Below are 14,814 nucleotides of genomic sequence, written 5' to 3' on the forward strand. Positions count from 1 at the left end.
TCATCAAAAAACAATCTCGTCACATGTAAGAGGATCTCATTACCTCTGCAAGTGCATGTGCTGCTAAGCCCAACAGACGCCCATACATAACTCCTGGAGGCCTGTCACCTTTTGGAAAGCTACTCCATTCACCCTGACAAGTAAAAAGGGAACACATCATACATAATTCTACTTGAATCGTAGTCGCACAAAATCCTGGTTAAAAGACAAAAGTTATGTGGAACTGCCACACTTGTAAAACCCTTTGTGTCAAAAATACTTTTGGTTTGTTTGCATGTGGAAAACAAAGAAAAGATCTCAAGATTGTCAACCACAAAACCCAAAAACAAAGATTTTCAGTTAACACATTCTTTGCTAAGTTTAGCATTGAAGTCGAGCCTTCGAATCCCTGAAAAACATTTGTTGACTTCGCAAGCAAATAACAAACGCTGACAAAATGGAATGAATTAGAAAATAAGCAATGTTTGTGTCATAAGATGTACCACGAGAAACAAAGAAAATAAGCAATGTTTGTGTCATAAGATGTACCACGAGAAACAAAGAAAAGGATAATCTAAACAAAGCAAGCCTGAAGGCAACAACTGGAGGTTCTCGACCCTTTGCAGCAAGATCCCCTTGAGGAGTCTCCCTCCACTTCAGCTTCACCGTCGCCAGCTCCCCCAAACCCCCCCCCCCCCCCCCCCCCCCCCCACCTTTTCCACCTATCCGGTCCTCTGATCCCTGCCTCCACCCCCTCCTCCCGCTCCCCCGATGCGCCCTTAGCCTCATCACCAAACCCATCCCATACTCTCCCTTCGACACAGGGGACTGGACATTCATCGGCAACTCGCCACTCACTAGGTAGTGCTTTCACTACGAGCTGAATGGCTTAGGAGGGACAACCCTACTTTTCCACCTACCAGGTCCTCTGATCCCTGCCTCCACCCCCTCCTCCCGCTCCCCCGATGCGCCCTTAGCCTCATCACCAAACCCATCCCGTACTCTCCCTCCGACACAGGGGACTGGACATTCATCGGCAACTCGCCGCTCACTAGGTAGTGCTTTCATTACGAGCTGAATGGCTTGGGAGGGACAACCCTACTTAAGGACGCTACTTTTGGTACAGGTCTCTCCTTTTGCGACAGTCCCTCGTGGGCTGACTAGTTTTGACATCGGCCGACATTGGTATTTCTTTGACTATGACTTCACCCAATTCCTTGGCGACCCGTCTCCCGACCTGGAGGCAACTTACTTCCGAGTTCACATCCTCTTTCTAGCAGCCATAGGCTCTGAGGCTTTGGATACAGCAGTCGGCTTCTCCTTCCCGTTGTGTGGCAAAACTCACACAAAGTGGTCCTTGCACTCAATTCTTGACGAGCTCCACGTCTAGGCTCTAGAGTTCTCACACCACACAATGGACCTGAGGGTGACAGATTTGATACAGACCATTTGGCCTCTAGCCAAGTTCACTGTGACGCCACCATGTAGGCACATTGTGGTACAGTTTTTTGCCAACACTCCAAGCCCTCCTTGCTTATATTTGTACATGAGGATTCTTGGACGAAGGATGTAGCCATACGAACTGCACGCTCGGCTTGGGCCTGGGTGGGACAGTCACTTCAAACGCGCCTATCTAGAGTTCTCTCAGATGCGGATTACTCCCCATCCAAGCCGACCTCGAAGATAGCGAGGTTGGCTCTTGTTGCAGTATAAGTCTTTTCTCACTGATCCCATAAGGATTGTCTCATGGAATGTGCACGGTTTAGGTGGGCCCAAGTTTCAGCGTCAGATGGGTCACTTGCATCAGGAGCTACAAAAATGCCTTGTGGGTGGTATGATTGATGTTCTTATGCTTCAGGAGCACCATCTGTGTGAGAGCCGCATTCAGCGATGTGGTCAGATTTTGCGTGGTCGCTATGAGACCTTCTGGTCAATTGCTTTTGGGCCTAGAGGTATCCAGGGAGGTGTATGTGTTGTGAGAGTGCGCGTGTGCAGAAGCATGAGAGAGAGAGAGAGAGAGAGAGAGAGAGAGAGAGAGAGAGATGGTGAAGAGGGGGCGATCAACACCCCATGGCTACCATGAGCAGAAGACCCGATACACAATAACCAGATACTGTGGAAGTGGGTACCCCCCTGGCCCCATAAATAGGTGCCCGAGGGGAGGTAGGGCAAAGCCTAGAAAAATCCCCCACAACCCAACAAGAAAATGACATATGGAAATATATGAGGGTGACTAGACAAAGTCGGCAGACCGAGAGCAACCTAGACTATGGGTGGCCAGCCCAGAGACATACTAGCTGTACATGTATGTGCTAGACCTGTGTGAAGCAGCAGAGTGGTGTAAGTCGTAACACCCCCTCTAAGCACCTAATGCTCAACAAACCCACATGAAGCCAAAGATGTGAGACAAATGAGGAGATGTTTGTTGCAATGCCTACAGCAGTTTGGGGTGTCCCAACCGCCAAGAAATCTCCATGGTAAAGTGCCGTCACAAGCAGTGTAGCAAACTGTAGTACTCCGCTGATAGAGGTTGAAGATACTGCGTGAAGGTCCCGAACTGAGTGTGAAAACAACTCCTTGTCGCGAGCCTTTAAATCCCTGAAAAACATTTATTGACTTCGCAAGCAAATAACAAACGCTGAAAAAATGGAATGATGTCACAAACCAGTGACGTGGCAGCCCAGATACACATACACCTCGGTTGGCAGGTCCGTGAATTGCGAAGACAGGCTAACATGGCAAATTCCTGAATTTCACGTTGATGGTGCTTACGTGGCTGCCGTACGGACCCTCCGCAATTTGCGGCGCAAAAAGCATTCGCAGGCTGTGCGGAAATTCAAGCTTTTGCACTGCTGAAAATCTACGCAAGCTTTTGGGAATAGATGCTTTATTTTTACAAAGCTTTTAGAAGAATAGCTTTTGGGGCTCTGCATTTGGGCATCCCTTGTAACCTTTAGATTGGTGGGTAGGGTCTCACAACTCAGAGCATCTGGAGGCAGAGTCTGAGAGTGAGAACCCTCCCACTCTCTTGTACTTTGAACACAGATTAATACAAAAAGAAATACCGAAAGGGGCGCCAGTCTTTGGGGCCAACATCTCTAGGCACGGAACTCCGCCGGGCTGTGTAGAATCAAGTGTGAATTGTGAGCTGTTTTGAAGTGAATCCCTACTGTGTCGCGGTAGAATCTTGCCTTGGAGTCTACAAGTTTGTTACAGTGGTATCAGAGCGCGGCCGATTTCTCTTCTACCAAGAAATCCGATCCTTTTCTCGCGGCACTTATGGATTCCGACAACGAACAGTCGACTTCCTCTGCATCTAGGGATGCAGGAAGAGATCACAAAGAAGATTCTCACAAAGAGTACGGCCCGCCTCGGCCTACTCATGCGGAGATTGAAGAGATGGAACGTCGACAATTGGTTGACGATGCAACAAAGATGATGATCGATCTTTCGAAGGATCTGAAATTCGCAAAATTTTTGACTTGGACATCCTTCGACGAAGTGCACTCCCAGTGGCGAAAGGGGCACTCGAGAAACCTCCTACTCCGAGGATGTTCACAGAGTAAGAATTGGAAGAGGTGGTTGATACGCGGATTACTCAGCTTTTTGACGCAAACAACAAAGCCAAAAAGCACGACAAAAAGCAAAAGAAAGGAATTGACTTCCCGGGTTATTTGGGTCGTCAATCTACTTTTGCCTCGGCAAGAAAGCAGAAGAAGCATGTGCCATTTGAAGGAGTATCCTCTTCTTCTTCTTCTTCTTCTTCTAACAGTTCTTCTAGCTCTTCTCAATCGAGCGAAGAAGACAGGAAAGGGAAAAAGCGAAGCAAAAAGCAAAGCTTCAGAAAGGGCAAGAAAAAGGCAAAGAAGCCTAAGTTTCGCCCGGTTTCTCACAGTTCTACAGAGGACTCGTCTTCAGATAGTTCGGACTCCGATGATCACAGATTTTATGCAAAGAAGAAACACCTCTACACAGCCAACCAGTATGACTCTCTCAAGGATAAAAGCAAGAAAGATCGAGAAATTAAAGAAGGTGGACAGTCAATTAAATTTGACACTTTTTCTGGATTCCGAGATGCTTCGAGGGCTTTGGCCTTCATACAGCAGTTTGATATAGCTTTCTCTGGAGGACATTACTCAAAGCAAGAGGGCTACCTCTTACTTCAAGGGAAATGCTCAAACATGGTGGTCCACTCTTCTATTGAACGAGAAAGCGCCAGTTAAATGGCTGAAATTTAAAAAGAACTCGAGAGTACGAACGAGACATACAAACTACTTGGAATCATCTCCAGATACCAAGAAAGACACTTTGGACGCATATTGCAAGAGATTTTGGAGTTCTTTTTTACCCGCTTCTTCATTTAAGAAGATCTCGTTTAAAGAACAGATTGAGCCGTTTAGCTGCAGACTTCCTACAGAGATCCAAGATCACTGCTTAGAACAAAAGTCAGATTCTATTCAAGAACTGATGAGTCATGCGAAACGGGGTTTTGCCACACATTCAGGCAATCTGACTTACCCCACAGATGAGATCATGACGCAAAGAACCGAACAGACTTCTAAAAATGAAAGTAGAAAGAAGAAGAGTCCCCCAAGAACACAAAGATAAGGATGCACGACCCCGGCTCACTCTTCGAGAGAGAGCCAACTACATCAAAGAGGGGAAGTGTTTTGGATGCGGGGAATCTGGGCACATCTCCGTGAAGTGCCCTAAAAAGGCACAGAAAGAACAAGGTGAAAAAAGGCCAAAGAGTTCGAAAGCAGCGGAGGAACGTGGACGAAAAGGCAAGATGAAAGCAGGACTGGTTCTAGATTGCATAGATACTGGCCCAAGCACGATGAATGAGAGTACAGAACTTTGTCAAGCTTGGGGCAAAGTGAAAGGCCAAGAAGCCCTGATGGAGGAGCCAATGCCAGCTTCATTTCAACTGAATTGGCCGCTGTCACGTGACACATCCAACCTTATGTGTCCGTGGACAAGCTACAGCACGACAAGGGTTCAGTCAGTCCAGTCAGTCTAGATTAGAAGTGATCTGGCACTTTTGTGAGTCTATTCGTAGACCGTGCATGCCCAGTCACTTAGTGTAGATGCATATCCTTTGGTTGCACACAGCATGATCATCAGTATTCCCATCAGAATCCAATAGAATCAGTTAGAAGATTTTTCCAGTGCATTTAACCTATTTTTCCTGTTTTTGATATTTTTCACTTATTATTTTTAAGTGACTTTCCAACAAAAGTAGGTAGGGTAATTTTGCTAAGTTAATATATAAGCAACCCTAGACTAGCACTCTTGGGCAGATGAGCAAGGAGCACAACAGGCCCTCAGGCAACAGGTACCCCTTCTCTCTCAACAAGACCTCTCCAAGTTCCTTGGCGAGCCCAGAATCCCCCTAAGCCTAGCGTTTTTGGTTTTCATCATTGCCATCAACCATAGCCGGCGTTTGCAGCTTTGCCTCATCGCCAACACATTCAGCTAGCGTTTTTGTTCATCGCCACAGTCCCTGACCTTGGCGTTTCAGCCCCTTCATCGCCACATTACCAAATCGGCCAGCGTTTTTACTAACGCTACAGGCAGCCCCAGCGTTTCCTATTTTCAGCCCATTTTGGCGCCAAATAGTCAGCGTTTTCAGCATGCATGAACAGCAGCAGATTCAGCCCTAGTCATTGCAAGAGATCCACCATTTTTAGCCCTGAAAAACGCAGCCAAAACAGTCATTTTCAGCCACCGAAACAGTCACAGATTTTCAGCCATAGCGTGTTTATGGACAGAAGTTAGAAGACCGCAGATTTCAGCCCTAAAGTCGTCGTCGTCATCCCCGTCGTCGTCACCAACATAGTCCCAGGTTGCATCAATCCATTGCATCGTCATTGTACCTCTTTGTGCAATCATAAGTAGACCACTCTCGCCAACGAGAGTGGGGCCTCCGGAGGAGGGTTTTACAACGTCTCTGGTGTCGTATCTCTCTTCTCTCTCTATCTCTCAGTCTCATACACTTGCACGCACAGTGTCCATTCACTTCGTTTGTGATCATAGCATTCTCTCATGAAGAACAGAAGGCTCTCCCTTCCATAAGAACAAAAGGAACCTTGAGCACAGTTCGGAGCACTCATCTTGAGCAAAGCGCAAACATTCATTCCGTTGCACCTAACATTGGTATCAGAGCTTTGGCAGTGTTCTGTATCACTCAAGGAAAGAACCACAAGAATCACAAGAATTTTTTTTGCTTGTTTAGGTCGCATGAACCCAAGTTCGCTTGGGCGTGTCGATTCCTAATCGTGTTTTTGAAGAGTGACAGGAATCCCAAGAAAGAAGGGCTTGTCCAGCCTCCCCTTGTCTCTTTTCACTCATTGAGAGCGGACCGTGCACTTAGCGGTCGGCCAGACGTGAGGTGGGAAAAAGCAACCTTGGTGTGAGCGCAAGGCCGCCAAGGGGTGCGCCCGCGGAAAAGAGTAGAACTCGGGTGAAGAGAAGATCCTTCTCAAACGCGTTTTGCAAGCGAAAGAAAACCTCAAGAACCCAAGAACCCAAGTTCCTCGTGAACTTAAGAACCCACAAGAACCCACGATTGCAGAATGGTCATCACTCGATGCGGAATGGATACTTCGCTTGGAGGTGATGAGCATGAGAGAGGCAAAGAAGAATTTTCCCCACCAGGAGGTTTTTCCGACCCTTCCCCATCTACGACAAAGATTGCACTAACTCCTATGGAGAAGTTGATGCAGTTGTTTATGGAAAGAAAGTTAGACACGCAGAAGACAAAGCAGAAAGAGAAGCCGAAAGAAGGGCAAGACAAGAACGGCGACCGACACATGCAAGAGTTCTTGCGACTCTTGTCTCACGTGCCGGCACAAATGCAAGAGATTCAGGAGACAGAGACTCTCTCAGTCTCTTCTTCTCCAAAGCATGATACACAGGATTTGCATGATTGTGTGAAGCATGATGATGATTTGATTGACAATGATTTGCATGATGATTTGAATGACAATGATAAGCATGATGATTTGGATGCCGATGATTTGGATGATAAAGACAGGCATGATGATTTGCATGATCAAGATGTGATTTCTCACAAGCATGATGATTTGCATGATCAAGATGTGATTTCTCACAAGCATGATGCGTTGCATGATGATGATGTGATTGTTCACAAGGATGATGTGTTAGTGGATGCTTTTTCTAGTGAAGCTAACCTCCTTCTAGATTCGATCAATCACGAAGAACCGATCTTGGCTTTCGAGTCGAGGTCCAAAGAACCCCCACAGGACGATTCGATCATTCAGGAAGAACCGATCTTGGCTCTCGAGCCTAGGTCCAGAGAACCATTACAAGAAGTATTATGTGTTCGCATGATTGATACGCACGCATTGTTCGAATGTTTCGTTCGTGATCGTTTCCTGTATTTTAGTCAGCGTCGTTATGTGATACCTTTTCCTAGGCATGACATATTGTATATTGAGCACGTTTCTCTCATGGATGAGCACGAATGTATGCGGATTTTTCATGAAAAGCTAAAAAGTATGTATGTCAGGAAATCACATTCCATGTCTCTTCCTTGGCATGACACAGTTTCCAAACGAGCACATGAAAGTATCAGCACCAAGCGTGGGTATTTCCATTGTGTTTTGCCATAGTTGATTGCTCTAGATCATAAGAGAAAGATTCGATCTCATTGTTTGCATGTGGTTGATGAACGGGGTATCACTCCGTCTCTTTGTTCATCTACATTGCATGCACAGTCTTTGAGGAAGACAAGATTTTTTCCACTCACTTTACATGGAATAGGTATGTTCATGGTTTTGTGTTGGAAGCGGTTTCAAGAATTTTCAGCCACGGAGATTCTTAAAGAAGAAAGAAGCATGACTCTCAACGAAGTTGAAGCATCGAAGGAGCCACAGAAGACTTTGTGTCGCTTTCGGTGCGGCCCAAAGAAGCAAGCGTTGCAAACCTTTATGAAGTTCAAGTACCACACGACCCACACATCAGTGTGGGCCGGCGAAGAGTCCCTTCCAGGATCCCAGATGCTATTGGCGATCTCCCTCGATGCCATACAGTTCAGTACCAGTACCTCACTTTGAAAAGGAGGGGATGTCACGTGACACATCCAACCCTATGTGTCCGTGGACAAGCTACAGCACGACAAGCGTTCAGTCAGTCCAATCAATCTAGATTAGAAGTGATCTGGAACTTCTGTGAGTCTATTCGTAGACCGTGCATGCTCAGTCAGTTAGGGAATTTTTCCATTGCATTTAGCCTATTTTCCCTATTTTTGGTATTTTTCACTTATTATTTTTAAGTGACTTCCCAACAAAAGTACGTAGGGCAATTTTGCTAAGTTAATATATAAGTAACCCTAAACTAGCACTCTTGGGCAAATGAGCAAGGAGCACAACAGGCCCTCAAGCAGCAGGTACCCCTTCTCTCTCAGCTTTGCCTCACGGCCAACACATTCAACTAGCGTTTTTGTTCATCGCCACAGTCCCTGACCCTGGCGTTTCAACACCTTCATCGCCACAGTACCAGATAGGCCAGCGTTTTTACTAACGCTACAGGCAACCCCAGCGTTTCCTATTTTCAGCCCATTTTGGCGGCAGATAGTCAACGTTTTCAACATGCATGAACAGCAGCAGATTCAGCCCTAGTCATTGCAAGAGATCCACCATTTTCAGCCCTCAAAAACGCAGCCAAAACAGTTATTTTCAGCCACCGAAAACAGTCACAGATTTTCAATGACACATCCCAACCCTATGTGTCCGTGGACAGGCTACACCACAGCAGGGTTCGGTCAGTTCAGTCAAGTATAGATTAGCAGTGATCTGGCACTTTTGTGAGTCTACTCGTAGACCATGCATGCCCAGTCACTTAGTGTAGATGCATACCTCTGGTTGCACACCACATAAGCATAAGCATTTCCATCAAAGTCAGTTTGGAGATTTTTCAAGTGACTTTATCCTATTTTTAACATTTTTCACTTATTTATTAAGTGACTTTTGTTGGGTACTCGGTAGGGAAAATTGGGTAAGTTAATATAAGCAAACCCAAGTTAGCACAATTGGGCAGATGAGCAAGGAGCACAACAAGCCCCCAAGCAGCAGGTGTTTCCCCTCTCTCAACAAGAACCTCTCCAAGCCTCCCTTGGTGAGATCCACCCCCATCAGCCCATCAGCATTGGGATTGCCATCAAGCATCACCCCCCTTGGCGTTTCCCTCTCTTGCAGCTATCGCCATCAAGCTTCTATGCTTGGCGTTTTCCCATACCACAGGCAGCGTTTTCAGCCAATCACTAACACTAGCAATGCTGCCAATTTCAGCGTTTTTTCAGCATAGGAAAACCTGCCATTTCCAGCGTTTTTCAGCATGAGAAATACCTGCTGTTCCAGCGTTTTCAGCCTACGACAATGACCTAAAAACGCAGCCAGAAAGTACAACACTTCAGCGTTTTTCATCTTCACATGAGCCCCGACAAAACCAGTGAATTTCAGCCATAAAACAGCAGTCAATCATTCATTTTCAGCCTCACAAAGTGGTGCAGATTCTCAGCCAATACCCCTTTGTGGACAGCAAATAGAAGAGCATCGAATTCAGCCCTAAAGTCATCATCATCGTCATCGACATAGTCACCGTTTGCATCAGTCCCTGCATCATCATTGTACACCTTTGTGCAATCAAAAGTTGACCACTCTCGCCGACGAGAGTGGGGCCTTCGGAGGAGGGTTTTCCAACCTCTCCGGTGTCGTATCTCTCTTCTTTCTTTCTCTAAGTCTGTCACGAGGACGTGGCACTTATTAACCATGTCACAGAGATGTGGCAACTGCTAACCTTGGTTGTTGGTTTCTTTCCAATGGGGTTTATTTTATTTATTTTGAGACCCTCTTTTTGAAGTAGCAAACGGTCGGACATTGTATGGCCAATGTGAACGGTAGATTCACCCGCAAACGGGAAGTGGTCGGCACTGGAATTCGTATGGTAAGAGGATGTCTAGGCTCAGAGCAAGATCATATAGGTCCCCCCGTCGCACTTAGCAAGTTGGTGGATACTAGGAAGTGAACTCAATTAAGGCGTAAAGTCAAGGTGGGACTACCAACAAAAAGTATCCGACAGTTGGGCCACATTGCATTTTTGGATGCGGTCCCAATGAGGATAGATGGTCAGAAGACCAGTGGGAGCCCAACGGAAGCATCTCCTAAAATTTAGGGAACTGCTATTTTGGGCCACGAAATGTGTTCGCGTCATTACCTTCGGTATGACTAGGGGAACACTTTACAACTCTGCCGCGAAGTCAACTGACGCACCAGTTGAGATATTTTTAGCAGGGAAAGCCCAAACTCGGAAACTGGGCGACGTGTCAGCTTGTGAGCGATTCTGCCACTCTGGGAGGCAAAAACGAGCTGCATATCATCAAAGGGTGCGCCATTTTCAGCCACAGGCGGATTGCAACAGGTACAGAAGCTATGGAATGCTTACCTTGCCCTCTATGCACAGTATGGTGACGGGAGTGATGCCCCGCACGCTACATACTGCTCTCTTTCTCCCCTACGTGCAGTTATGTGATGCCCCACAAGAGGGCTACTCATTTGACTGATGTACAGTTGTGTGGGTTCATGCTTTTGTGCTGAGGCAAGAGCCTCCTTGAGCAGGAACAGGGGTAGCTAACTGCTGCTCCAAAGCAGGCACTGGTGAGGGTCATAACCTCACCGTACAGGTACAAAATCAGCGCTGTGTATGCGCTGTAATTTGACTGTTTTTCAACCATACGGACGCCAAGATCATTGGGAATCGTGCCCCACTGGCAAAGGACAGTTAGGGGACTGTTTGGGACTGAAAACAGGGCAAAAACCAGTAAATACAGCGTGCTGAATTTACTGTTTTTGGACAGGAATCAGAGGGTACACGACAGTGCAAGCGAGTTCCAGCAGGGGAATTGGTTTCGCGCAAGTTTTGGGGCTGTTATGCTGCCGAAATTTGGCCAAATCAAATGGTATCTAGGTGGATACACGTGAAGGATTCCCAGGACCTTACCTTGTAATTTACCCTCCTAAAGAATAAAGAAATACCGAAAGGGGCGCCAATTTTGGGGCCTACAGGTTGTCGGCGTCTGCTCGGAGCATTCTAGCTTCCGAGCCGTGTGTGTATTCAAGTGTTAACTTCCGTCGCAGGTTCTCTTTGCAAAGTGCTCTGTGTGTGTGTATAAAGTAAAGAATTTTGGGTGAAAGCCAACGCCTACCGCCCTACGGGCTGGTTTCAAAGTCTCATACACTTGCACGCACAATATCCACTCACTTTGTTCGTGATCATAGCACTCTCCATAAAGACGGAAGGCTCTCTCCTTCCCTAAGAACTAAAAGGAACCTTGAGCAATATAGGTCACTAATCTTGAGAAAATACAACATTCATTCCGCTGCACCTTACATTGGTATCAGAGCTTTGGAAGTGTTCTGCATTACTCAAGGAAAGAACCACAAGAATTTTTTTTGCTTGTTGCGGTCGCACGAACCCAAGTTCGCTTGGGCGTGTCGATTCCTAATCATGTTTTGTTGAAGAGTGACAGGAATCCCAAGAAAGAAGGGCTTGTCCAGCCTCCCCTTGTGTCTCTTTTCACTCATTGAGAGCAGACTGTGCACTTAGCGGCCGGCCAATCGACGTGAGGTGGGAAAAAGCAACCTTGGTGGTGTGAGCGCAAGGCCGCCAAGGGGTGCGCCCGCAGAAAGGAGTAGAACTCGGGTGAAGAGAAGATCCTTCTCCAACGCGATTTGCAAGCGAAAGAAAACCTCAAGAACCCAAGACCCTCAAGAATCAAGAACCTCAAGAGCCTCAAGAACCCAAGTTCCTCGCGAACTTAAGAACCCAAGATCATAGTGCATGGTCGTCACCCGAAGCGGAATGGATACTTCGCATACAGGTGATGAGCATGAGAGAGGCGACGAAGACTCTTCCCCACCCGGAGATGATTTCTTCAACCCTCCCCCTTCGCCATCTACGCCACCAAGTGCACCAAATCCTATGGAGACAATGGTCAAGAAGATGATGGCCATGATGGATAGACAAGAAGCAAATCGCCTTGCTCAAGAACGTGAGCGCGATGAAAGAAACGCAAGACTTGCCGCAAAACAAGAAGACAATCGCCTTACTCAAGAACGTGAGCGCAATGAAAGACACGCAAAACTTGCCGCACAACAAGACAATCGCCTAACTTTAGAACGCGAGCGCAACGAACGCAAAGAACGGAAGCAACAAAGAAAGGCGGACGAGGCGGCAAGAAACGCGGCATTGGAGGCCGATCGTGCCGCTCATAGATTGGCTTTGGAGACCGAGCGTGAAGCTCAACGAGAGCTACGTACTCAAGAATTGCTTCGACAAGCGCTAGCCTCGAAAACCGAACCACCCAAAGATCGTGGGAGTTCCTCAAGTGGTGCAAGCCACGATGCAGATTCCAACAACCCAGTCACCGAAAAGTTGACTTTCAGTAAGTATGACGGTAAGATGGATCCTACGGTTATTCATTCTTGGTTGCATCAATTTAATGCTTATTTTGCGACAACTATGAAGACACGAAATAGCAAAGTTTTGACGGCAGCTATGTACCTTGCCGGTGATGCCATCAATTGGTACCATGCATGGCAAGAGGCACAGCTAGCCGCACACCTAGAGGAAGCGGATGGATTCACGTCCCTTTCCTTCAATTGGACTGATTTCCAAGACCAACTCAAGGCGCGGTTTATGCCACCTCAATACCTTGCAAGATTGAAGGACGATTGGTGCTCTCTCAAGCAAAATGGTATGTTGGTTATGTCTTTTTCTAATCGTGTTTTGCAGCTAGGTACCCAATTACGCAAATCGGATGATGAGCGCAAAGAGGCTTTTCTTTTTGGATTGGATGAGTATATCAAGTACGATGTCGAAGTCTTGGATCCAATCGATCTCAACAAGGCGGTAGCGATTGCTCTCGCATAAGAGATGAAGCACAACAAGGGAAAGCCTAAGGAGAACAAGACTTCCACAAATACCTCGCAGACTTCTCAGAACCCCCAGAACGGTAAGAATGGTAAGAATGATAACTCTTCTAACCAATCTTTCAACAGTCTCTCATCAAAGAATTCTTCCAATGAATCCAAGGGTAAGGCTAACACAATTGCTAAACCTAAGCTATAGGAGGATACATCACTTCAGAAGAACAAAGCACTTATTCTAAGGAAGGTCGTTGTTTTCATTGTCACATTAAGGGTCACATAAAAAGAACATGTCCTAAGCTTGAATCGAATGAATCTCAAGAACCCACAGCACCCACTTCCTCTGTCAATGCAATGAATGATAACACGAGTGTGTCCCAAGTTTCTCAGTACCCTCCCATTGATGATTCTCTCATTAAATGTTATGGTCGTACGGTGGGGCACCGTTTTGTCATATTGTTTGACCCAGGTAGTATGCATGATGTGATCAGTTCCTCTCTTGTTGAGAAAGCCCGCCTCAAAGTTAGTGCGAGATCTCCTATCGAGGTCTCTGGCTTTCGTCCCGATATGGACGCTCTCATCACAGAGGAGTGCCTTGATGTGTTGTTTGCAATTCAACAAACTGCCTTCACTAGAAGATTTGTTGTTTCTCCTCTCTAAAGATGTGATTTGATTTTGGGCATTCGATGGTTTCGTGATAATGATGCTCTCATGGATTTTATGACTAACACTATAACTCTCAATGCCACAAGTGGTTCTCCTATTGTCATTCATGGAGAGGACATTGCTCATTCTCCATCTCTCATTGCTAATATGCAGAACAAGATTGTAAGGATTCACGAGAAGGAGACTCTCTCAGTCTCTTCTTCTCCAAAGCATGATACACAGGATTTACATGACTGTATGAAGCATGATGAGGAATTGAATGATATTGATTTGCATGATGATTTGGATGATAACGACAAGCGTGACGATTTGCATAATCAAGACATGATTGTTCACAAGGATGATGTGTTAGTGGATGCTTTTTCTAGCGAAGCTAACCTCGTTGTAGATTCGATCAATCACGAAGAACCAGTCTTGGCTTTCGAGTCAAGGTCTCAAGAACCCCCACAAGCCGATTCGATCATTCAAGACGAAGCGATCTTGGCTCTCGAGCCTTGGTCCAAGGAACCATCACAGGAAGTATTATGTGTTCACATGATTGATACGCACGCATTGTTCGAACGTGATCGTTTCCTGTATTTTAGTCAGCATCTTTATGTGATCCCTTGTCCTAGGCATGACATATTGTATGTTGAACACGTTTCTCTCATAGCACTAGCGTATGCGGACTTTTCATGAAAAGTTGAAAAGTATGTCTGTCAAGAAGTCACATTCCATGTCTCTTCCTTGGCATGACACAGTTTCCGAACGAGCACGTGAACGTATGAGCACCACGAGTGGGCATTTCCATTGTGTTTTGCCACAATTAATTGCTCTAGATCATAAGAGAACGATTCGATCTCATTGTTTGCATCTGTTCGATGAACGGTTTGTCACTCCGTCTCTATGTTCATCTACATTGCATACACAATCTTTAGAGAAGACGAGTTCTTTTTCCTTCACTTTACATGGAATGGGTATGTTCATGGTTTTGTGTTGCAGATGGTTTCAGGAATTTTCAGCCATGGAGATTCTTGAAGACGAAAGAAGCAGATCTCCAGACGAAGTTGACGCAAGAAAGGAGATTCAAACGACTTTGTGTCGCTTTCGGCGCGGCCCAAAGAAGCAAGCGTTGCAGACCTTTATGAAGTTCAAGTACCGCTCGACCCACACAGCAGAGTGGGTCGTAGAAGAGTCCCTTCCAAGATTCCGGATGCTATTGGCGATCTCCCTCGACGCCATA

The 14,814-nt window shown here is 46.3% G+C and overlaps 1 protein-coding gene across 4 annotated transcripts in view; it reads right to left on the minus strand.

The window, feature by feature from the left end:
- The window catches only part of LOC147421851 (O-fucosyltransferase 15-like), a 55,872-nt gene that overhangs the window by 12,365 nt on the left and 28,693 nt on the right, over positions 1-14,814 (minus strand). For all 4 annotated transcript variants that reach the window (XM_086503811.1, XM_086503809.1, XM_086503810.1 and 1 more), the window contains one exon: positions 44-133. In XM_086503811.1, coding sequence (XP_086359937.1) covers positions 44-133 — 90 coding nt within the window. The remainder of the gene's footprint in view (positions 1-43; positions 134-14,814) is intronic.

This window comes from Adiantum capillus-veneris, chromosome 27, assembly GCF_014529385.1.
Source record: "Adiantum capillus-veneris isolate H3 chromosome 27, ASM1452938v2, whole genome shotgun sequence".
NCBI classification, from domain to species: Eukaryota; Viridiplantae; Streptophyta; class Polypodiopsida; order Polypodiales; family Pteridaceae; genus Adiantum; species Adiantum capillus-veneris.